The 21,661-nt window shown below is 54.8% G+C and overlaps 8 protein-coding genes across 8 annotated transcripts; 4 read left to right on the top strand and 4 right to left on the bottom strand.

The window, feature by feature from the left end:
- Positions 1-4,039: 4,039 nt before the first annotated feature.
- On the bottom strand, positions 4,040-5,218 carry MAA_04414 (uncharacterized protein; the record flags this gene model as incomplete). Its single annotated transcript, XM_007822412.1, has 1 exon — positions 4,040-5,218. The coding sequence occupies one exon, from the start codon at positions 5,216-5,218 to the stop codon at positions 4,040-4,042; it is 1,179 nt and encodes a 392-aa protein (XP_007820603.1).
- Positions 5,219-9,692: 4,474 nt separating this feature from the next.
- On the top strand, positions 9,693-10,058 carry MAA_11199 (non-ribosomal peptide synthetase; the record flags this gene model as incomplete). The annotated part of the gene is made up of 1 exon (XM_011413179.1): positions 9,693-10,058. The coding sequence occupies one exon, from the start codon at positions 9,693-9,695 to the stop codon at positions 10,056-10,058; it is 366 nt and encodes a 121-aa protein (XP_011411481.1).
- Positions 10,059-10,101: 43 nt separating this feature from the next.
- Positions 10,102-10,614, top strand: MAA_04415 (uncharacterized protein; the record flags this gene model as incomplete). The annotated part of the gene is made up of 1 exon (XM_007822413.2): positions 10,102-10,614. The coding sequence occupies one exon, from the start codon at positions 10,102-10,104 to the stop codon at positions 10,612-10,614; it is 513 nt and encodes a 170-aa protein (XP_007820604.2).
- A 457-nt stretch (positions 10,615-11,071) lies between these two features.
- MAA_04416 (uncharacterized protein) lies at positions 11,072-11,871 on the bottom strand (the record flags this gene model as incomplete). Its single annotated transcript, XM_007822414.2, has 3 exons — positions 11,072-11,141; positions 11,197-11,732; positions 11,788-11,871. The coding sequence occupies 3 exons, from the start codon at positions 11,869-11,871 to the stop codon at positions 11,072-11,074; spliced, it is 690 nt and encodes a 229-aa protein (XP_007820605.2).
- A 306-nt stretch (positions 11,872-12,177) lies between these two features.
- Positions 12,178-14,541, top strand: MAA_04417 (DNA polymerase alpha/epsilon, subunit B; the record flags this gene model as incomplete). The annotated part of the gene is made up of 2 exons (XM_007822415.1): positions 12,178-12,836; positions 12,930-14,541. The coding sequence occupies 2 exons, from the start codon at positions 12,178-12,180 to the stop codon at positions 14,539-14,541; spliced, it is 2,271 nt and encodes a 756-aa protein (XP_007820606.1).
- Positions 14,542-14,646: 105 nt separating this feature from the next.
- Positions 14,647-17,912, bottom strand: MAA_04418 (60S ribosomal protein L19; the record flags this gene model as incomplete). The annotated part of the gene is made up of 3 exons (XM_007822416.1): positions 14,647-15,179; positions 15,240-17,793; positions 17,850-17,912. The coding sequence occupies 3 exons, from the start codon at positions 17,910-17,912 to the stop codon at positions 14,647-14,649; spliced, it is 3,150 nt and encodes a 1,049-aa protein (XP_007820607.1).
- A 702-nt stretch (positions 17,913-18,614) lies between these two features.
- MAA_04419 (Beta-lactamase-like protein) lies at positions 18,615-19,481 on the bottom strand (the record flags this gene model as incomplete). Its single annotated transcript, XM_007822417.1, has 1 exon — positions 18,615-19,481. One exon carries the CDS (start codon positions 19,479-19,481, stop codon positions 18,615-18,617), a length of 867 nt encoding a protein of 288 aa, XP_007820608.1.
- A 1,162-nt stretch (positions 19,482-20,643) lies between these two features.
- MAA_04420 (HAD-like domain protein) lies at positions 20,644-21,255 on the top strand (the record flags this gene model as incomplete). Its single annotated transcript, XM_007822418.1, has 1 exon — positions 20,644-21,255. The coding sequence occupies one exon, from the start codon at positions 20,644-20,646 to the stop codon at positions 21,253-21,255; it is 612 nt and encodes a 203-aa protein (XP_007820609.1).
- Positions 21,256-21,661: the final 406 nt, after the last annotated feature.

The raw sequence follows: 21,661 nt of genomic DNA, 5'->3' as shown, positions 1-21,661 counted from the left end.
AACCTTGTCTCAAGTTCGGTCTCGGGCAAGCTTGCACTCATAGGTGAGATGGGTTGGCTGAGTCTTTAACTGACGAGACACGACGACACCTTGCGGAGTCAATATTACAAATTCAGGAATTCCATGTGACTTTCAAGCGCACTTGCGTGGAATCTACTCGCCACTGAAATATTCCTCAACAAGAACATATTGACTTCTCATGGAGACTAATACGAATGTTGGTGCACACTACAACAAGTCTTGTGCCAGGGAACGACCGGTGGGAAAGAGTGGTGTTCATGCGAAACCTCATCTGTCAACACCATTGGACTGTGACTTTGGCTGGGATCAGCACCGTTGGCATTCGCAGGCGGTGAATTCGGCTATAAAAACCGAATTTTCTACTTCCTTGTCGACCATGGCGCCAAGTCCACGCTCCCGCCGGTTGTTTGGCATAAAAGCACTGGGGAATCCTGTCAGGAATCCCTTGAATGATTGTCACCAAAACAATCGCAAGGTGTCATCACCTCACGCTGCACTCGTTGCATCAGTCTTCCTGTCCCATCGCATATGCGGCAAGTATCACACGTTGGTTGAGGAGTCCCATAAGGGCCCCAATAGGCTCGACGTTGTTCACAAGCCGCGGTATGTCGCTGTTCGCAAAGGTTTGCGCGGCCACCACAGTAGGTACAGGAGAATTCTACAGTTTCTCCGACTGTAGCCTCGTACTCGCCCCTTCCTCTGCAAATCTCGCAATGTGGATTCGGTCGTGAGTAACCACGGCTCGTCGTAGAACCGCGGCTGGACCCGTTGGAGCTACGTGAACCTGGCATGTAGACCTTGCGTAACTGCTAATATTAGCCATGTTCGTTTATTTTAGCAATCCACGTAGAAAAGACGAGGGAGAAACGGCTCGTACAATACTTCCAAGAGCAACACTATCGAGGACAGAGTACCTGTGACAAGGGCAGGATAACTGGGCCTGGTTCAGTTCAGACTATACTCGACTTTGGGTTATCAAGGGTCCTTGTGTGTTTTTCCACGACGCCTCAAGGGACAAAAGGCCCCCGTAAATACAAGAAATCGGTGAGGGCTTGTGCCTGAGGCAGCCCTCGCTTGTGGCCGACTTCGGGCGTCGTGACCGTTGCCTTTGTTATGTGTAACCTTTGTTGGCCCAACGCCCTTTGTTGTGTGCCAACCGTGGAACAGTGCTGCTGTTGCTGGGCGACGTACTTTGGGAGGGTGGATGAAATCACTGGGAAACATGTCAAGACAATATATCCTGGGTAGCACTTGGAAGCATAAACAATGATGGTGAAGATCAAAGAGGCTTACAGCTAGTAGTCCACAAAGTGAGTGTGCTCCAGGCTCATTCTGTCCCTGAAAGCCCCAACCATCGGTCCCAGGCTGTTACACCGAGGTCACGTAGCAATGGAGGCACGGGCCGTCCCTTGAACCTTTTTATTTTCCCCTCCGGGGGCTGCCGGCGGCGACATCTCGCCATGTTGCTTGTGGTGTCAAGGGGCCCACGGCTTTCAACACCAAAACGGCAAGATGGTGATAATCCACAAAGATATGTACCGGTACTACAGGTCAAGCTAATAATAGTAATTCAAGGTCATTGAAACCAAGTCAATTTTTAACTGCATGAAATATGTGATTCTGGTGGCACACTTGGGGACTGTTATTAACGAAGCAAAGATGCATTCCATCTCTTTCCCGTTTTGCATAATAAGGCTCATCAACCCCCCGAGGTCTTGAGAAAAGCAAAACCGTTGATGCCAAAGCGGATCATTAGCTGAATATCACGTTGTTTCCAAGCCCCTATATACGACCATGTCACAAATGCCTACCCGGTTGCGAAGAATGACGTCGAGGTGCGCAAGCACTCCTTTCCTCCCGCTGTACCTCTCGTTTCTAGACGTACATTGCTCCATTGATGTGAGCGCACTCCAGTGTACTGGATTCTGGCTTTCAGCATTTGGTCCCGCTACCCAGACTGTCTCTGGATAGTCTTCTCCGTCATGAAGTATTTGAAGCCCGAGAATCTCTCCCCTGCGCCACTTGTTTCTATCATGCCTCTTGCCATGTGTTTTTCACCTCCCAGTTCCACTCCTTCTTTGATTCCGCCTCTATCATCTATCCATTATTAATTACCAGCGAGTCCCACGTGACAATTGGTAACGCCCTGTCGTGACATATGGGCATGGTACAGCTCTTTGGCTCGATGGCATGTCACCAAGGATACCTCCTCCACTGGAATCCAAAGTAGTCCTCTTTAAACTTAGAAATTTCGCCCTTACAAATAATGAAGACACTTTGGGCAGCAGGGACAAGCTCCTCTGTTGACCTTGACTTCCCGGACATGACCTTGTCCGACGGCATGCCTACCAACCCGGTGTTGCAGACAAAAGGCCGCTGCATGACAAGCCCGTTTACTAATGGTGTCAGTGAAATTATTTCACAGTTTCTATTCAGATAGCCCCTGATTCAATCCACGAACAATAATGGGACTTGCCAAAAGTTTTGGTCCTGGCGGTGCTACTACACGCGTACAGTCCAGATGGAAAACTTCCCGCGGACTCGAGTAATTTCGCTGGAAAAATCGGTCGTAAATTGGCCATATCTGGAAGTGATAACTACCGCTCATGGTGGTTCAAGACGTCTTGATATCCTATCGTGGTCTCAGACGAGTCCCTCTTACCTCAATAATACGGTCACAAAACAGGGGCCAAGGGGCAGAAGCGACCCCAATTTCATGCCCTCAGTTAGCATCGCGACGTTAGAGATTTCTGTATCTCATAACGTACCGTTCATCAGGTGGTGCCTTCATGATGCAGACAATTCATAGCCAAAGCTTGAGGAAATACATTCCCAGTTTGCTGGCGTAATGATGAAACCCTAGCTCTGAACAAGTTTGCTGACACCAATAATTTCATTGATCTCTTCGAATAGCAGCTGGAACTGCATGTTTGAAGAATCCAGCCTTCCAACAGTCGTGCTATGGTGCAAACGCAACGTCCCTCACTATACGGTATGATGGTATACTCGAGCAACGTACCCGACACTACTGCATGATAATCAACATTCATATCTTGCTGCATGGCTCATTAGAAAATGTTTGCCACGTGAACGACTTTATGTCCAGCTCATATTGTCCTGTCAATAAGGTAGACCGAATAAACTCCAGTAGCATGCGCCTCCAAGACGGCAGGTTCCCGCGCTCCGTCGTACCAGATTTATCTCCCGTACCAAGACAAATTCTGCTTCCAGGGTCCATGTTCCCTGGTCAGATGGCCAAATGTCTCCACAGACGAACATGCCAAGGTACTTCAGAGTACTTCAGACTCGAGGTATTCTCATTTCCGCCAACCAAGGGAGTACTCTGCTGGGAATTCCATCACGCAACCACGCCCTGATAAGGAAAACCAGATACATGATTTTTCCAACAAATGCGACGTCATATCTTGGCCAGGCATGCTGGCCCGCTCCTTTCCATGTTTCACGCTGCCAGGTACTGCCTCCCCTAGGCAACACGTCCTGATAATTCGAATGGGTATACTACAGCATCCCGCTATACCAGGCGCGCTTTACGATTCCACATATTGAATGGGGTGTATTCAATGCCGTAGGCGGCATACAATCCCACTTTAGAAATCCCTGCAAGCACCAGCCCCCTTGATGCCGCCGCGGTTGCCGTTGCAAGAGTTACATTCGCTTACGACAATATCTGCCCTCAAGCTGAGGCAGCCCGTCCTTCGATTGTCATTGCATTGTCCGCCGACGGCTGGTTGCAAATTGCTACCCAAGATGGAAAGCAAATCTCCGCCTTCCAACAGAGCACAGCACACAGCGAGTCCTCAGGCGACTCTACAGTCGAATACCAGGGGTACAACTTGAAATACTCCAATAGTATCAAAGGCGAAGTCATGTCTGATTATTATAAAATTATTATGACACCACAGCCTTACACATACAGGATGAGGCAGTTCCATTTCCCTTTCAACCCGTATTATTCATCCTCAAACTATAGAATACCAATCATTCAAACTACACTACTTTACAAGAGGAGACCAAAGGCAGCCAGGACAAGAGCACCAGCAGCCTGCAGAGAAGCGGCCCCAGCAGTAACAGGCGGCTGGGCAGGAGTAGTCCCGTTGTTGTTGTTAACAGGCTTGTCACCAGAGGTAAGGACGTAGCAGCCATCAACGACGGTGCAAGTCTGCCCGCTGGGATACTGGTGAGCCGGGTTGCAGCTATACCGGCCCTGGCTATCAGTCGAGCCGGGAGCAGGGCAGGCCGCACCCGAGGGCTGAGGAGGCTGGACGGCACCGGTGGTGGGAGCAGGCCCGTTGTCGACGGGCTTGCCGTCGGAGCCGCAGAGGAAGTAGCAGCCCTGGAAGGCAACGCAGCTCTGGCCGTTGGGGTACTGGTGCGCAGGGTTGCAGCTATATCGGCCCTGGCTGTCTGTCGATCCGGGGGCAGGGCAGGCGGCGGCAGTCTCGGTGGGAGCGGGAGCATTGTCAACAGGCTTGCCGTCGGAGCCGCAGAGGAAGTAGCAGCCCTGGAAGGCAACACAGCTCTGACCGTTGGGGTACTGGTGGGCAGGGTTGCAGCTATACCGGCCCTGGCTGTCGGTTGAGCCCGGGGCAGGGCAAGCGGCAGCAGTCTCGCTAGGCTTAGCAGGGCTGTTGATCACGGGCTTTCCATCAGGGCCGAGGAGGAAGAGGCAGCCGTCGACTTGGCCGCAGGTCTGGCCGTTGGGATACTGGTGGGCCGGGTTGCAGCTATATCGTCCCTTGCTATCGGTCGAGCCGGCAGCAGGGCAGGCGGCGGTGGTTTCGGTGGGCTGAGCAGCAGTAGTGGCAGGGCTGTTGTTGACAGGCTTGCCATCAGGGCCAAGGAGGTAGGGGCAGCCGTCGACTTCGCCGCAGGTCTGGCCGTTGGGATACTGGTGGGCCGGGTTGCAGCTATATCGTCCCTTGCTATCGGTCGAGCCGGCAGCAGGGCAGGCGGCAGCAGTCTGGCTGGGCTGGGCTGGGCTGTTGTCCACGGGCTTTCCATCAGGGCCGACGAGGAAGGGGCACCCGTCGACGACGGCGCAAGTCTGGCCGTTGGGATACTGATGAGCCAGGTTGCAGCTATAACGGCCCTGGCTATCAGTCGAGCCGGCGGCGGGGCAGTCGGCGGCGGCCACGGCGGTGGCGCCAACAAGAGTTGCGATGAACGAGGCCTTCATTTTGAATTGGGATGGATCAGCTTGTTCTGTGAGCGAGTGAATATGTCTTTTCAGAAACGACTGCGAGTTGTTGATGGGGAAGCTACCTTGGCTGGAGGGCATGCCGTGGCCGAGCCTCGATATATATACATAACTCGCCCTATACACATGTATCTGGGCCGACGACCCGGCCGACGAGCTGTCCCCCACGTTTTGCCGCATGCCGGCCCTGGATAGTCGGAGTGGCCGGATGTTTTGATCACGGTGCTAAACGACAGTGACTATACGGTAGGAAGGGTGGGTTTCTGATGTCACATAGTCGTGAGGATGACGGGTCGTGTTCCGAAAACAACATGTATACGAAACCGCACGGCCAATTAAACCCAGCCTGGTGGTATCATGGCCTTGGCCACGCTGTGGATATAATGCGCTCTTGTCCCAGATCGGTCTGGTGTCTTTGATCAACAATACGGCGCCGGGGAGAGACAGAAACAAAGGCTAGCGCACTCCCTCTGGCAAGACACTAGGCCAGGAGCGCATGCCAAATTCCAGGGCTGGTTGAAGACGAAGCCGTCGGTGGATGTAGCCGCCGGCTGTTGTTGTTTTGTTGTTGTTGCCATTGTGATCATGTCTCATCCCACGATGCCGTTCCTTGGAGCACGTTGCCCGCACGCGGCCTTGTCAAGGGCGTATTTGCTGAAATCCTTTCATTTAGGAATACGAGGCAAAGCATCGGAATTGTCCCCACCGCAAGTCTTCACCATCATCAGACGATGACGCATGGATGTCCGAGTATTTGCTGGACCCGAGCTCGATTAAGCTTTTCATGGTTGCCCTGAGCTTCAGCCCATTCATCCTCCCCGGTCGTCAATGACGCCAAGTCGCCTTCCATTTCAGAGGGGAAAACCTTCGTATAGCACAGATGGCTCTCTGGCTTATTCGACTGGGCGACCATGGCCCCTTGCTGTCGGTATTCGTGTGTGCGGAGTTGTCAAGGAACGCGGACGGCAGGGACAACTTGTATCGGCCAATGAGACGGCGCGGCCAACCGAGCCCTCGATCGGTTAAGTGTTCCCGCCCCAGCCCCGCAGACCGGTCGTAGTTGGCCCGAGCATGAAAATCGCCACAGGCGTGGTTTAGCGCGCGAAGCGGTTTCCCGAGTTCGTTCCTTGTCGAGTGAGTCGTTGACTATAATTGGCTAGCGCAACTGGTTCGACTGCGAACACTACTCCCATCATCTTTGGCTGCTTGGTAAGGCGTAAGGGAACTTGGGCAACCTACATGCCCTTATTCAAACATTGGTTCCATCAGCCTCTACCATGGATCCTAGGTTCCTCATATAAAATCATCCAGGGGGTTGCACGGCAAAATTAATTTAAAAGGAACGGGAGGGACGTGCCTCGTGATAAATTAATATGGGGCATGCTTGCAGCCAAGCAATCGCACGTGTCAGAACAAGTGGAAAAGCGGGTCACATCTTGCCCGCAAGTTGAGAAGACCCTGTGTGTGAATCTCACGATTCTGAACATTCCTTGACGCAATTCCTCGATTTAGTAATCAATGTTCCTGCATTCTTGGACACTCACACGCCGAGCCTTTTGCGGGCACGCTTTGCTCATGAGCCGGATTCCAGTGGCCGGACCGAGACATATACCGTGAGACAAAGATATAAAGGCAATGCAAAGCTGCAAACATGGAAGCAATGGATGAGCGACTACGTTGCGGACCAACATGCCACCAGCCATGTCCTCGTTTTCCAGCACCAACTCGCCCGTTTTACCATGAGGCAGCAGCTGTGCGCGGTGCCTGCAAAACGCTATGATGCGAGGCTTTGGCTAGTCTATTTTCACTGTGGTCCTTCGTATCCAGCGGTGCTATGATGCTAACCGTCCAGCTGAGCGCTCTAGCTTATAGCAGCTATGGCCTTCTGTCCAGCTGGAAATATGGGGATGGCGGCGCTATTCCCGTGCGTAGTTCGTATATTATGGATGCGCTGGCCTGAGTGAGGACCTGAGCCAATTGGTGTATATTCGAGGGTTCTTCAGCCTTGCAATGTTTGGAACGTTACATGTCTAGTCTTGACCTGACGTCCCACCTGCCCCTGGAATTCTTGTCTTCCTCCAATATACATACATAGCTGAAGTGCTTTGGGGCTTTGGGTATTGGCGGGTCTTTCCACGTCGATGACGGCCAGTTGCCTGCCGCGGAGATGGGCTCCAGGCTCTTCGAGAATGTTGCCCGGTTGTCGACAGTGCATTGCGTCTATTCTATTTTTATATTTATTTCTTTCCTTTTCATTAAACCTGTTGCAGTCCCGTTCCCCTACCAAAAAATATGGCAGCTTACCTCGTCTGGGCCAATAGTACCGTGGTAGGTATATCGGGCAAACGGAATCATACGGGCTGGTGAAACCAAGCAAGCAATGCTTCTATCTGGGAGGCCAAACGTACCCGTCGGTGCCAATTACTACAGTTTTCTTATTAGTAACTCCATCAAATCCCAGGCAGGCTCCGTTCTCGAGCAACTTCTTTACGGTCAACAAGTCATTGATAGTAAGATTCCCAAAAGCTTCAATCATCTCACTCACTCAAGCTAGTTAACTGCGACAAGGGCTCAGTAGAGAGCTTGGAGTAATAGCTCAATGGAGCTAATAACAGTCTTCGGTATCGTAGGTCATTAGGACCAAATGGTCTTGTTCACACAAAGCGGCGGTTCCTCGAGCCCTAGAGTCTCGCGATCAGTCCCCTCGTGTAAGACCTGTGTGATATGAACAACCTGAAGTCTGGACTTTTCGATCAGCCATAAAATTGGTCTTCAATTCTATATCAAGATAGATTCATTCATGGACCGTGCCACGAAGAACTAATAGCTAAACATGAAGTGATACTTGCTGTCAGCTGGTGGTCGTTCATCGCAGCGTGTCATAACCGTTCCTAAACTGGCCAAGATCACTGACACTTTTGCCAAATGGTGGAAGTGACATAACTCCATCGCGACCCAAAGTGGTCGTACGTACCAAATATATCGGGCAACTGATAGGAACTTTTCCATCGCCGCCAAAGCCGTGGAAAAGGCCTATATGAATGATTTGAATGGCCCTGAAAACAGGATTTTTTTTCGTCCTGGTACATGGTGGATTAACCTTGAAGCCCTCGAAAGTGATGAATAGGCTCTCGAAGCATACCAGTTGGCGTTGGCAAGACAGCTGGGCATCATCAAAACTTTGCCTCACATTTCCGACGACGACCTTTGGACCGAGACAAAGGCGATCTATTCGTCAAAACCTGTGCTGTTGCTCAGATCCTATGCCCACTCAGCAACTTGAATGCGAAAGCTTGTGTTGCTTTCATCTCATTCCTTGGTAAAATATGTTCAGCACCAAGAAGCTATCTTTTAATATCAAAAGCATTATGGCGATTTTGCAGGAAAGTCGCACGTTATTGCGATGATAAGTCTTCCCATGTTGTTTCATGTAGTTACCAAGTCTCGGTTGCTCCTATGACCCTAACCCTAAACTACCCGCACGGCACCCCCTTTATCAGGCGGTCCGAAGCGCGCCTCCCGTCGACATGCACAGGCATGGCTAGACAATTGACGCCTATGGCTAGACAGCACCGTCAGCTACAAGAGTCAACTGGTTATCGATACTTGCGATTGTGAGGAAGCCCAACGAGGTAATCCTCTCATGAAAGCGCTGCGGCCAAATCTTGAAAGGCTATCCCCAGGTCACCTCCGAACAATCCTCCCGTACAAAACTCGTCCCATCGACGGCTTTCTAACGTCTAATCGCCTGTAGATCAACCCTAGCTCTAGGGATGCCGCTTTGATGGCATGGCTCGAGAACCGTCGTCCCCCAGCGATGCCTCGTGCCGCCAGCTACCAAGCGCTTCCTGACCACGATGAGGCAGAAGACGGTCAGCCCTTGGACGATTCCAGCACACAACTCAATTCCCAGTACAAGAGTCTGAACAAATAACAACCACCTGCATATCGCTGGCCTCTTTTTCAAGGAGAAATTCTTGATGTGGGAGACCTGGTATACTGTCATGATGCAGGCACTGCGCGAGCGCGAGTTGCGATGCAAACGGAAGCCAACCACAATGCGCCATACCAATATTCATGACGGCGGCTCCGTTGCTGGTAATCTCCTCCTCAACGATGCGAGAGGGGCACCAAGTTGAAAAATTCTGCGAGGAACCACGGAAATGCGTGTCCAAGCTCACAGACTCCTAAGAGCAGACCCAACAACCCAACATCTGGGCATTGGCCGCGACTTCTTGGCGGAAACCCGCATCTGCGTCTTTGCTCCGCTACACAATTTCTTTTTATGAAGCCATCACGTTTTATCTGTTGGTTCTTACACGGGCCGCTGGACATAGAGTCTGGGCGTCAGTAGACTCATGCAACGTCGGACTGTGTCCCAGACAGATATTACCCCGGAACTTCGCCCCTAGCACTAGCAGCTCCCAGACCACGACTGAAGACTACATTCACAATGGCCGGATTGCAATTGTTCATTCTCAGCCTTGTCTCCTGCCTCGGACACGCCCTCACACTGTCCCAGCCGCGGGTTACAAACACGACCACAAACACCACGGCGACCCTCAGGGCCAGGTCGGCGCCCCCTTCTCGCACGTCAATCTGTGGATATTCAACGGGAGACCCATCCAAGGCCTGGTCGGCACCAGATGGATACGACTGCCGTGTAGACACTTCTCACGGCCTCTGGGGGTTCTGTCCCACGACCGTCATTGCCGCCCCAGACTGTAGTTTAGGCGGCTACTGCTTCGACGACACCTCCTGTCAGACCGGATGCGGCCGACTTCGCAACAACACGAGGATATCAACGTGGACATGGTAGAAGCCCCCCGTTCCATGTTGCTAAACAACAAAAGGCTAACAAGATGCTGGCCAGCACACCTGAAGACCCTTCATCAAGATACTGTTCCTTTGCGTACCTAACCTTTGGAGTTGATCAGACCTATAGCTACTATCACTGTGGCCCCGATCCCGGCACCGCTCATTTCATGGCGCAGCCGACAGCCGAGATTCCCGCCACAAGCACGGATTCATCCTCCCCGTCCACGCTTCAGGGGCGTCCTTTGTCATCCGTAGCGGCTGCAACTTCGAGCTCTGGCGTCTCCCTGGCTACATCCGAGCCAACGGCCAAATCTAATCCCACAACGGCAGGGGATAACACAAACGCCATTATTGGCGGCACCATTGGCGGTATAGCGCTGGTGTGTGGGTGCGTTATTGCAGTGGTGTATCTGAGAAACGTGCGAGCCAAGAAAACCCCAGCGTTGCCGCCGAGTTATACGAGGGGAGCATCTCGAGAGGCAGGGACTGCGTCGCTGCCCGTGAAGACGGGCGGCTGGGGACCGAGGGAGCTGCCGGGTCTTGAGGCGAGAATTTGAAGGATACTGCTGAGCGTCTTACCTTGCAGGTGGTTTCATGTCCCTCGTTCCTTGGGATTCCCAAATCACACTATAATTTGTATACATCTCTGCTTTTTTAATAGAGTAATAAGAATGAGCGTATAAAATCATGGGTTCTGGTGGCTACACTCAAATGCTACTTCTTGAACAGTTTGATACCAAATCCGTCGGGATGCCTGCTACAAAAAAGTCTATAGTAGTTGTGCATGACTTTGTAGTTTGTTCCGTGAGCCAAATGGACGACGTCCCAGCACGTAAAGAGTCTTTACTATTTAAGCCGAGTGTGCCCATTCTATTCAAGCTAGGAGATAAGCTGTTCAATCAATTCTCTATAGTAGACGTCATAATACATCAGTACCGAACGACGCGATTCGGCCTGCCACCGCGCTACGCTATCAAAGACACCCGCGTTGTCGAAGCACGTCGCCATGCTGCCCTAGGACGTCGCTTCCTCCCTTTTCAGCCGTTCAATCAGCTTGCCTTCCAGGAACGGACTCAGTCCCAGACTAGCAGCATATTGGAATTAGCAATATCCAGCCCATCAGTACATGCAAGACTTACATTCCCTCTCGCGTCACGACGCGGTATGTTCCGCTCGGCTGCACCCTGCCGACGACGTCGCCATGCCCATCCACCTCAACGCTGCCGAGGATATCTTCGGGCCACGCGATTCTTCCAAAGTCCGGGGGGTTTCTGCGATCGCTCAGATGCACCCAGCCGCCCTTGCCGGCACCACCGGCACCGCCCTGAGCACTCGCGCCTCCGGCTCCAGAGCCGCCGGCGCCGCCCCCCGCCCCCTGCTTGCGTGATGATGCCTTTCTGGACCGCTGTACGTTAAAAAAGACGCCGCCAGAGCCCAAGTTCGACCCGCCTGGGCTGGCAAAGGCCCTGGCTTGGCTGGTTACATCTTCGTCCAGGTGGCCATACTCTGTCACCACCTCGTTGAGTATATCGAGGAATCGGTGATTTTCCGAAAAGGACTGCGGCGTCGGGGGGATTACGGCGGACGTTCCAATGGCGAGTTTCGGAGATGGTGGATTCGTATCGAGGTATGTGAGGATATATGTCGCCGGCGATGACGGGTTGTCAAAAACTCTCTGGGCTGGGCGTTAGAGCTTCCGTGCGGAATGGGAACCAGGGGAGGGAGCGCACAATGCGTGAATTGTTCGGGAGTGTTGATACGGTCCGTCGCCAGATGCCAAAGCTCCGGGGAGCAAAGCGAGTCGCTGCCAGCATTGCGGGCGAATTCCTTGGTGACGAAGATGTCAAGCTCTGAAATTCTTCAGACATGGATGCGAGCTTCAAAGTGGAGCCATTATGCCGTCACTGCATTGACAGCTGCAGGGTGACGCGAAGACCCCGCGACCCCAAAAATATGCATCTAACAGAAATCAATTAAACCATGGACGCGTCTGGTCGACGCGGTCCACGCCAACATCCAAAAGTATCCAGCCGACCACAATTCGGCCTGTAGCTTGTCACGCAAGCATCATCGCGCTTTCGGATACGAGCGTCGAAGCCAATGGGTTGATACTGGCAATAATGGACAAACCACCGGCACCCATCTTCCGACGACAAAACGCCATACCATCCTCGTCCGCGATACCATCGTCGTCGCCGGCGTTCGGCACTCCCGTCCACCCTCCAAGGCCATTCAATGTCCAGGCCCCCAAGGCCGCGATTCTCCCCATCATCCTTCCGCCGGCCACCCTGCGGCCCCTCGCGTTTCGCACATTTACCAAGAAGCACTCGTTGACCCTCACATCATCTGCCCTGCAAGAGCTGGCCTCCTTTATCGGGAGACATTGCGGCTCGGGATGGCGCGAGGAGGGTCTCGCCGAACGTGTGCTGGAGGAGGTGGCTCGGGGTTGGAAGAACAGGAACGGCGGCGTCATAGTCGAAGGCACAAGTAAAGAGCTGCACGATATCCTAAAGACGCTCGAGGGCAACATGAGCGGAGGAAAGATTGTCGGACAGGCAAGAGGTCTGCCGAGAGGCGACAGCATGCTGGAAGTGCAAGACGGCGACGCCATCAACACAAGGCTCGGCATCCGACCGACTGCTCTCACGAGGGAGGACAGCAACGCCAGTTTCGGCATGTCGGGACTGGGGGTGCACGAGGAGGCGAATGACGACGACGACGATGACACAAACGATCCGCGGGCTTGGCTGAATGTTGTCAATGCCTTTGAGCAGCCGCGGTTGGTCTATAATGTCGGCAAAAAACACTTTGAAAGGCGAGATACCATGTCTACATGTAATCTTTACACATAACAGCTATTAACAACCTGCAGGGAAACGACAAAGCCATCGTTGCTCCCACCCGCCTCTCACAAAACCACCGTGTTCCGAAATCGATATCAAGTCATTCACCAGCGTCTACTACGCAGCGAAGCATTCCAGACCTCGTCAGTGTCGTCGTCCCGCAAACGAGCCCTCCAACGCTCCCTGTCCAATCAACAATCACTCAAAATCACACCCATCGCAAACATGCTTGGCCGCCATGGCAGCAACCACATGCTCCTCGGCCAACTAGTCATCCTACCCACAGGAGATCTTGCCATAAGCGATCTCACCGGCACAATCGCCCTTGATCTCGGCCAAGCCGTCGCCATCCCCCAAGACTCGGCGTGGTTCTGCCCCGGGATGGTCGTCCTAGTAGACGGCGTGTACGAAGAGGAAGAGGAGTCCGTCGGCAAAGGCCTCAGCGGCAGCAGCGGCGTGGGAGGAACTCTGGGCGGCCGATTCCAAGGCTTCTTCATCGGCCAGCCGCCGTGTGAAAAGCGCCAGGCAACACTGGGCATCAGCGGCCCGGAAGGCGGCCAGGACCACACCATCGGCGGCGGCTTCGGCTGGATCGACTTCCTCGGGGTCGGAAGCGAACGAGCGGTCGGGGCCAAGATGCGCCGAATCGAGCGCCGCCTCATGCACCAGCAGCCGTCCCAAGACGCCCCCGGTCGAGGCCGCGCCGTCGTGGTCGGCGAGCTCAACCTCGACCAGCCGCGCGCCCTCCAGGCCCTGCGCAAGATCCTGTCCCTCTACGCCGCCGAGCCGCAGGGCTCTGCCCCCGTGACGTTTGTGCTGGCGGGCAACTTCACGCAACACGCCGTCATGGCCCGTGGCGGCAGTGGCGGCAGCATCGAGTACAAGGAATACTTTGATGCCCTGGCATCCGCGCTGTCAGACTTCCCCACGCTCCTGCAGGCGTCGACCTTTGTCTTCGTGCCCGGCGACAACGACGGCTGGGTCTCGTCCTTTGCCGCCGGCGCCTCCGTGCCGCTGCCCCGCAAACCCGTCCCGGACATGTTCACCTCCCGCATCCGCCGGGCCTTTGCCACCGCCAACGCGGACGCCGGCGGCGGCCACGGCGTCCACGGCTCCGCGGTATGGACCTCCAACCCGAGCCGCCTGACGCTCTTCGGGCCCAACCACGAGCTCGTCCTCTTCCGCGACGACCTGTCGGCCCGTCTGCGCCGCACATCCGTCGCCATGAAGCGCGGCGCCAACGACCCCGAAAGCGCGCCACCAGAGGACGAGGACCCGGCCGCCCACGACGCCATGCAACTCGACGACGCCCACGAAGCACCCGCAAAGCCCGGCCCCGTCGCAGACGACGTGCGCACCGCCCAGAAACTGGTCAAGACCCTCCTCGACCAGGGCTACCTCGCGCCCTTTAGACAGTCCGTCCGCCCCGTGCACTGGGACTACTCCTCCTCGCTGCACTTGTACCCGCTCCCCACGGCCATGGCCCTCATCGACACGACGGCGCCGCCGTTCTGCATCACCTACGAGGGCTGCCACGTCATGAACCCCAGCAGCGTGCTGGTCCCGGGGCGCAAGGGCGTAGCCAGATGGATAGAATACGAGATGGGGCGGCAGGGGAAATTACGCGAATGCACATTATAACAGCCATCTTAATACAACTATTTCAAGAAGAAGAAAAACAAAGTATATCAATATCCAACCGTGTACATCTTTTTACCCTATCCAAACTCCAAATACATAGTCCATCTATTCCAGCAGCAGCTCATCTTCGCCCAAAACACCAAACAGACTCTCAATCTCTCTCTCCACCTTTTTCAACTCGGCCGCCACCTGCGCGGTAACAAGCGTGTACGCGTACAGCAGCGCGTAGTCCTTCTCCTCAACCGCCTCCATTCTCTTGTTGGAACCGTCGTCCTCTTGACTCCGCATGTGTTCCTTGCGGAACTGGTACATCTTGCCTAGCAGCTGGTCCTTTGCCGAGTCGATTGTTGGAATGGCATCCGTGAGCGGGTACTCGAGCATGATGCACGACGCGAGGACCTGCAGCACGTGGCAGATGCGCTGGCACAGCCGGACACGCTCTTCGGCGGTGAAGACGAGCAGCGCGCGCTCGCCCGCCGACACCGTCTCGTGGCGCTGCGTCAGGAGGCGCATCGCGTAGAAGCCGTCGAGCATGTGTTTGGTCGAGTGCATGATGCGGGCGTAGGCCGCGTCGGGGAAGGGCCCGCGCAGCTCGAATTCCGACTTGGCCGAGTTGCGCAGGGTTTCCAGCTTGAACGCTACGCAGAGCAGTTTTAGTTAAACCGAATCTGATTAGTGGCGAAGAGGCCAACACTTACCGTATCGCTGGAGGGCTTCTTGCTCCCCTTCCTTCATGTAATCCAGCGTGTTGTTACTCTTGAGGAGAATGCTCAGCGGGCCTCGCTTCCAAATCAGCCCCAGCTGGAGGTAGAGCACCGACAGGCCCTCCTTGAACTTCTTGCGGCCGGATATCGGCCAGAGCAGCCGGCAGATAATCATGCCCCAGATGATGCCCAGCACCACGGCCACGACTCGGTGGTAGGCAATGTTGAAAATGAGCGGGTTCTTGCCGCCTTCGTCGTCGTCGTCGTCGTCCACGTCTAGGGATATACTGTATGCGTAGAGGACAATGACGTTATACGCTAGGAGGGCGATGCGACCCAGTGGGCCGTTCTTGACGACGAGAATCATGTAAAAGTTCCAGAGCGCCATCAGCCACCCGCATAGGGCGAGGACGTACGCGTTGCCTTGGCTCGCTAGCCATGACACGCAGGCGCATGCTGCGCCGATGAGGGTGCCGATGAGACGAGATGTAGATGTCGTGTTTGACGCGCCAGTCGTCATACCCACGACAATCATGTACGACAGCAGACCCCATTCTCCTCGCCACTGCTGGTACAGGGGTCTCGTGGCGGGTATGAAGGCGAATTGTGCCCAGAGCACAGCCCCAATGCCGACCTTGATACCGAATAGGATGTCTTCGCGGGCTAGGAACCGCATCACCCCGAGCACCTTCTGGGACAGTTTGCGCTGGAAGGAGCTTGCACTCGGCGCTGCATCCCAGTGGAAAGAGTCTCGCCGTTTTCTCATAGAATCAGGGATGCCCTTTGGGACTGCTGATTTCTTCAAACCACGAACGGTGGTCTTTCTTTTTTGGAGGAGAGATTCGCACTCTGGGTCGTCGGAGAGGGTTGGCGGCAGTGTTCGTTTCCAGAATTTGAGCCACTCCCAGCTGCGGGAGTGTGATTCAGTGACGTGCTGCAGCTCCTCGAGTACATCTAGATAAGAGTCCATTTCGTCTGCTACAGCTTGGAGACTAAAGGAAAAGTGGCCACAAGCTGCGGCGACTTCTTCAATATCAGCCTGGATCGCTGCGGACCGTGAGCGCTCGAGCTCCACTGTCTTGTAAAGCTCCTGCAACGCGTTGCTTTTTGCACGGTTGAACAGATTTATGGCATCCCGCAGACTCTCCCGAAGGTGGTCGTTGACTTTAACTTGTGTCACTGGGTCGTCTCCAAAGGGCGACTCTCGAAGCGTTTCAGAGAGCGTGTATGCTAGAGACTTGAGAGAAGGGCCAAGCATAGTTATGAATAGCGAAAATATGTCGGATGGTGTTCGGAACAGGGAAGAGCTAAAAAGCGTGGGCTCACTTTGCGCAAGCAATGTCAGCCTTTGGTCCTCGTCATCTTCTTCAATGACAGACAAGGAGTCGCCGGTACTGTCCAGGATGAGCGAGGCGGTTCGCCGAAATTTTGGGGACATAATGGATGCTCCGGGAGACAATACACCAGGTTCCTGCGAGAGCACGGGTGCTTCGCTCAAAAGTGCGATCTGAGTTGATAGCGAACTTCGCAAACCACCAATGGCCTGATACACAGACTCGACAGCTTTGAAGAGACGCTTATCCAGCTTATAGATCTTTTCTCGGCCCATGAAATAATGCTCTAGTTTGGCTTCGCGCAGACTCTTGGACATTTCCGTATAAGCCGAAGTGAAATTGCTTCGTACCTGAGCGTAGACTGGCGAATTAATTTCGTCTTCAGTCCCATTCAAGAAGCCCCTTGTGATGATGGACAGTCTGTCGCTCATGCATACCGACGCTGTGACGACCGCCTCGCGCAAAACTCGTCGGGCGGAAAGGCGCCATACCAGCAAATTAACGGCCACGGAGAATATGATGCCCACACACAGCATCTTGATCACCTGGACAATCTTATCTCCAGAGAAGAAGCCGTCCTGCACTGACTGCTCCTTGGTAATGACGGTAATAATGGCCATGGACGCAAGTGTTGTAGCCACGTTGACAAGAGGCTGGTTCAGTCTCTGTTTAACCCATCCAACGAACCCTAACCCTCCCCCAACAAAGATGATTAATACGACGGCGTGTGCAGGGACGACAGACCCCGTGCTCGTTCGCGAAGCAATTCCCGCAACCATGGACAAGGCGCAAACGATATCCGCATACGCCACGGCAATGAGGGCTATGAATACGGCTTCTAGCATCGATCCTACGGTACGCGCTGGGTGGAAGTAAACCGTCAGCGTAGCAACGATGTGTTTGCCGTCTCGGTGGCCAAGGAAGTCGGACAGAAGAGGCCAGAAGGTAGCAGTGCTGCCGAGGAGGTACGCCAGCGTACACTTGAGCACTTGGTGGCCGTCGCGTGAGTTTAGCCATTGCCAAACGGACTTGGCCCTCGCCTTTGCGACGCGTGCCGACCAGCGAATGCTGTCGGTAGCCTGTCCCATGGACGATCGTCGTTCCAGCCTCCTGCCGGTGCTGCCCGATGCTATGCTGCTTGATGTTCGGAGGGTGAATTGGCGTCTGGAGCGTTCGCCGGTGGTAGGGATGACAAATGTGCCGTTGCGCAGTTTCTATCCAGCATTGCGATTAGCCCCCAGGACAAGAAGACGGCTGCACAAATACATACACCCCTCTTGGACAGCCGGGCAGGCGGCCATGGGCCTGCCGAGGAGCTGTCGCCGGAGCTCATGGCGCTCGAAAATCACGTCGTGACGTAGCGTTGGGGTGGTTGGTCGCGTTGGATGCACGAAGAGGCGTCGTCATTGTTTTCAGCTCGCGTGAGGATGACCAAGCTCTTGGTTTGGCTGGACCGCTCAACGTCTTGCAGAGACCTTGCCGCGTATAGAGATTTGCCTTGCCATGCACGTCGGCATGCCAAGTCGGTGAGGATGCGGCACGACCAAGCGACGACGGTCGGAATTGTTGGACAACAGGAACATTCAATGTTCAAGTTCAGGTACGGACATGGAGTACCGACGAGTTTGGTTGGGCACAAGTGCACCCAATTCGGCATTGAGCCACTACAAGTACGTACTCCGTACAGGGGTAGCTCTCCACCATTCAGCCTCAAGTGCTCCAATCTGCAACCACATGCAGACGTTGAATCCCCACACCAGCTCCAACATCGTTAACGCTTCCAACTTCCTGGGAATCGATGGGAATCGACATGGCTGCCACCGCCCGCGTCTGTCATTACTGGCAAGTCACTCATGGAATATATTTTCAAGTCACACAATATGGACTGACAATGGCAAGGTCTCAAGATGCTCGTGCCATATGCAGAATTACCCTCCTACAGTATCCATGACCGAAAAGGCAACATCACCAAGGGGAATGGGTTTATTTTCGCACTCTAGGATGGACCGCACACATCGCGGCCGAAACGACCAACCTAGATCCTAGATTGGGCAGCCTGAACTGCGGCCTGGGCACCCAGAATAATGGCCCCAACATTGAACCTATCCGGATATCGCTTCGTCATGGCACCAACCACGTCCCTCGCCGACTTTGGGTTCCCCTTCAAAACGTCTTCAAACGCCCGGATATACTCCTTGGTATTGTCCAAATGCCACCGCCCCAGAATCTCCCCCTCCTGGCAGTGCCCCGGAACGACGTGCAGCGGATCCAGCGCTTCCACCTTCTCGACGGCTCTGATCCATTCCGCCCTCTTGGCAGGCGTGTTCGTCTCCATCAACATCTGGTGCACCTGGCCGTACACCACGTCCCCGCAAACAGCGAGCCGCAACGCAGGCACCCAGAGGACCGTGGAGTCGTACGTGTCAGAGTGTCCCACCTCGACGGCCTGCAGCTCCCACTGATTGAGCGTGAACTTGTTGTCCCGCGGCAACGGCTCAGCCAGGACAAACGGCTGCTGGATCTCGCCGGGGAACCGAGAGTCCCACTGGAAGCGAAAGACGTTCTCTTCCACCTGCTGCTTCATGTGCTGTACGGTCCCGGCCGTGGCCACGGGCTTGGCCTCGGGGAATTCCTGCACCAGGAGAGGAATGCCGAAGAAGTGGTCGCCGTGGCCGTGGGTGATGTAAATGTATGAGAGTGCTCGGTTGGGCGCTATCCGGCGGATCCAGGCGATGAGCTCCTTGGTCTGGGCGATGGTGATGGGCGTGTCTACGAGGACGGCGTGGGTTGCCGAGTAGATGAGTGTGCAGGAGATGGGGGACCAGAGTCCGCCGCCGCTACCTTTGCCCGGGTTCTTGAACGGGACTGGCGGTGCGATGTATACTGCTGCGCGGAGAGACATGATGGTGATGGGGTTATATGGACGGATGATGTGATGATTGACTGCGGGGACGGAAGAGCTGAAGAGCAGGTGATGGAATACTTATACACAACAAGGGGGGAAGAACCCCTCGATGTTGCCGGTTCTGATGCTGCCCGGCATAGGTGTAGATGTGCCTCGGGTCGAAATGATCACCTCATCAACCGTGTAGTTGACTGGCACACCACCCAGATCTACAAGCGTACCGGCACTTCCCCACAAAATCAGACCGTTGTGTATTTGACGGGGTAAATACATCAAATGGTATGTAATCAGGAAAATCTTGCTCGTGGGTACCATTTTCGGCTGTGAAGTGACAGTTGCTCAGCCAGCTGTCTGGGCGTGGCAGCATGGCCAACCTGGGTTCAGCAGCAAGATGATGCAGTGCGCGTTTGTCTATCGCTCTTTTGCGCCATGTCTGCCCGTGTAAATAAAAGACATACACCACTCTTGAAAAACGATTTTGCCCCAAGCATCATGAACCCGAAGCCAAAAAAGGACGGGATTCTCATAAAATAGCAAGGCCGGATCATACAAAGCATACGGAGGTAGATAAACACCAAGCATCCTTGTCCAGACCCGATTCCAATATTGTGTCTTGTCCATTGGGAGACAGCCAGCCGTTGATACCTGCACATATCAGCCACCCTTACTCACCTCCAAGCGCCCATTTTCCCGCTCCCCAAAACTAGATATGTAGCAATCCGCCATTTGCCAAACCACAACCATCAACCATCCATCATGGCAGCCTCCAAAGCACACCACACCACCCATCTGCAATCCATCAGAGCAGCCCGCCTCGCCGAGTGGGACCCCCTCACCTCCAACCAAGCAGCCAAACCACGTCACGCCCTTGCCAGTCCCGAGCCTCACTCAACCACCATCACATAAACCCGTAGCAGCGTCCATGCGCCGCCTCCTACATGCATCATCAGCAATGGCCTCGGCAGCGCGCCCCCGATTCGCGCCCCTGAAGAAGGGAGCGCCGCCCACCACGGCCCCAAAACTCCAAGGCATCGTCTTTGACATGGACGGAACACTATGGTGAGAACAAAACAAACAATGCAGCCTCCACAGCCTCGCTCCAAAAAAAACCCTTACCAAGATGTGACAAAGCCTGCCCCAAACCCACATGTTCGCAGACATGCGCCGGGCGCTCGGCATCCCCAAGACGACCGACATCCTGCAGCACATCGAGTCGCTCCCCCCGCCGCGGCAGGCCACGGCCAGCGAGGCCGTCCGCTCCATCGAGCGGCAGGCCATGGCCTCGCAGGCGCCGCAGCCCGGGCTCGCCGCCCTCATGGCCTACCTCGACGACCGCGCCGTGCCCAAGGCCATCTGCACGCGCAACTTTGACGTGCCCGTGCGGCACCTGCTCGACACCTTCCTCCCCGCGTCGCCCTTCGACCCCGTCGTCACGAGGGCCTTCAAGCCGCCCAAGCCCGACCCCGCGGGCATCCTGCACATCGCCCGCCGCTGGGGGCTGCCGGGCGCCGCCGGCCTCATCATGGTCGGCGACTCCATCGACGACATGGCCGCCGGCAGGAGGGCCGGCGCCGCCACCGTCCTGCTCGTCAACGGCGTCAACGGGGGGCTGGCCGCCCACGAGTACACCGACCTCGTCATCGAGCGCCTGGATGACCTGGTGGCCATCTTGGAGGATGGCTTCGAGGGACGAGACGCCAGCCAGCGGCGTGACGGGGCGGGCGGCAAGGATGGCCACTTGGCCGATGAGCCTACCAGTGCTGCTTTATAATGTGAAAGAAAGGGAAAAAGTGACGGCCGGCACCTCCTTTGGCTTGATCTAATTCTTAGACTCGTTTTGTCGTATAGATTTACGCATACATTTTAGAACAGACAGGAAAAAGTATGGTTCCATTTTGGGCTCGCTTCTTGCTATCCCAACGCCGGAGCTGCTCAAACTAAAATCACAAATCCTTGCATATTCCGCGTGCACTATCCTGTCCTTGATGACAACTCTTCCCAACAGTCAGTTCCGCCGGAACCTTGAGCACAAAACACATCATGAAAGGACGACAAGCAATGGTCAAAATTCTCTCCTCTTCTTCGTCTTCTTCTTCTTCTTCTTCTCCAAGCATGACGGATGATACACGGGTTTGCTTGAATCGCCTCGCTTCCGCTGGGCACCAAAGAGCAAGAAT

This window comes from Metarhizium robertsii, assembly GCF_000187425.2.
Source record: "Metarhizium robertsii ARSEF 23 chromosome Unknown MAA_Scf_5, whole genome shotgun sequence".
In the NCBI taxonomy this organism is placed as follows: Eukaryota; Fungi; Ascomycota; class Sordariomycetes; order Hypocreales; family Clavicipitaceae; genus Metarhizium; species Metarhizium robertsii.
The sequence above is the reverse complement of the archived record's forward strand: the minus strand, read 5'-3'. Positions and strand labels throughout refer to the sequence as shown.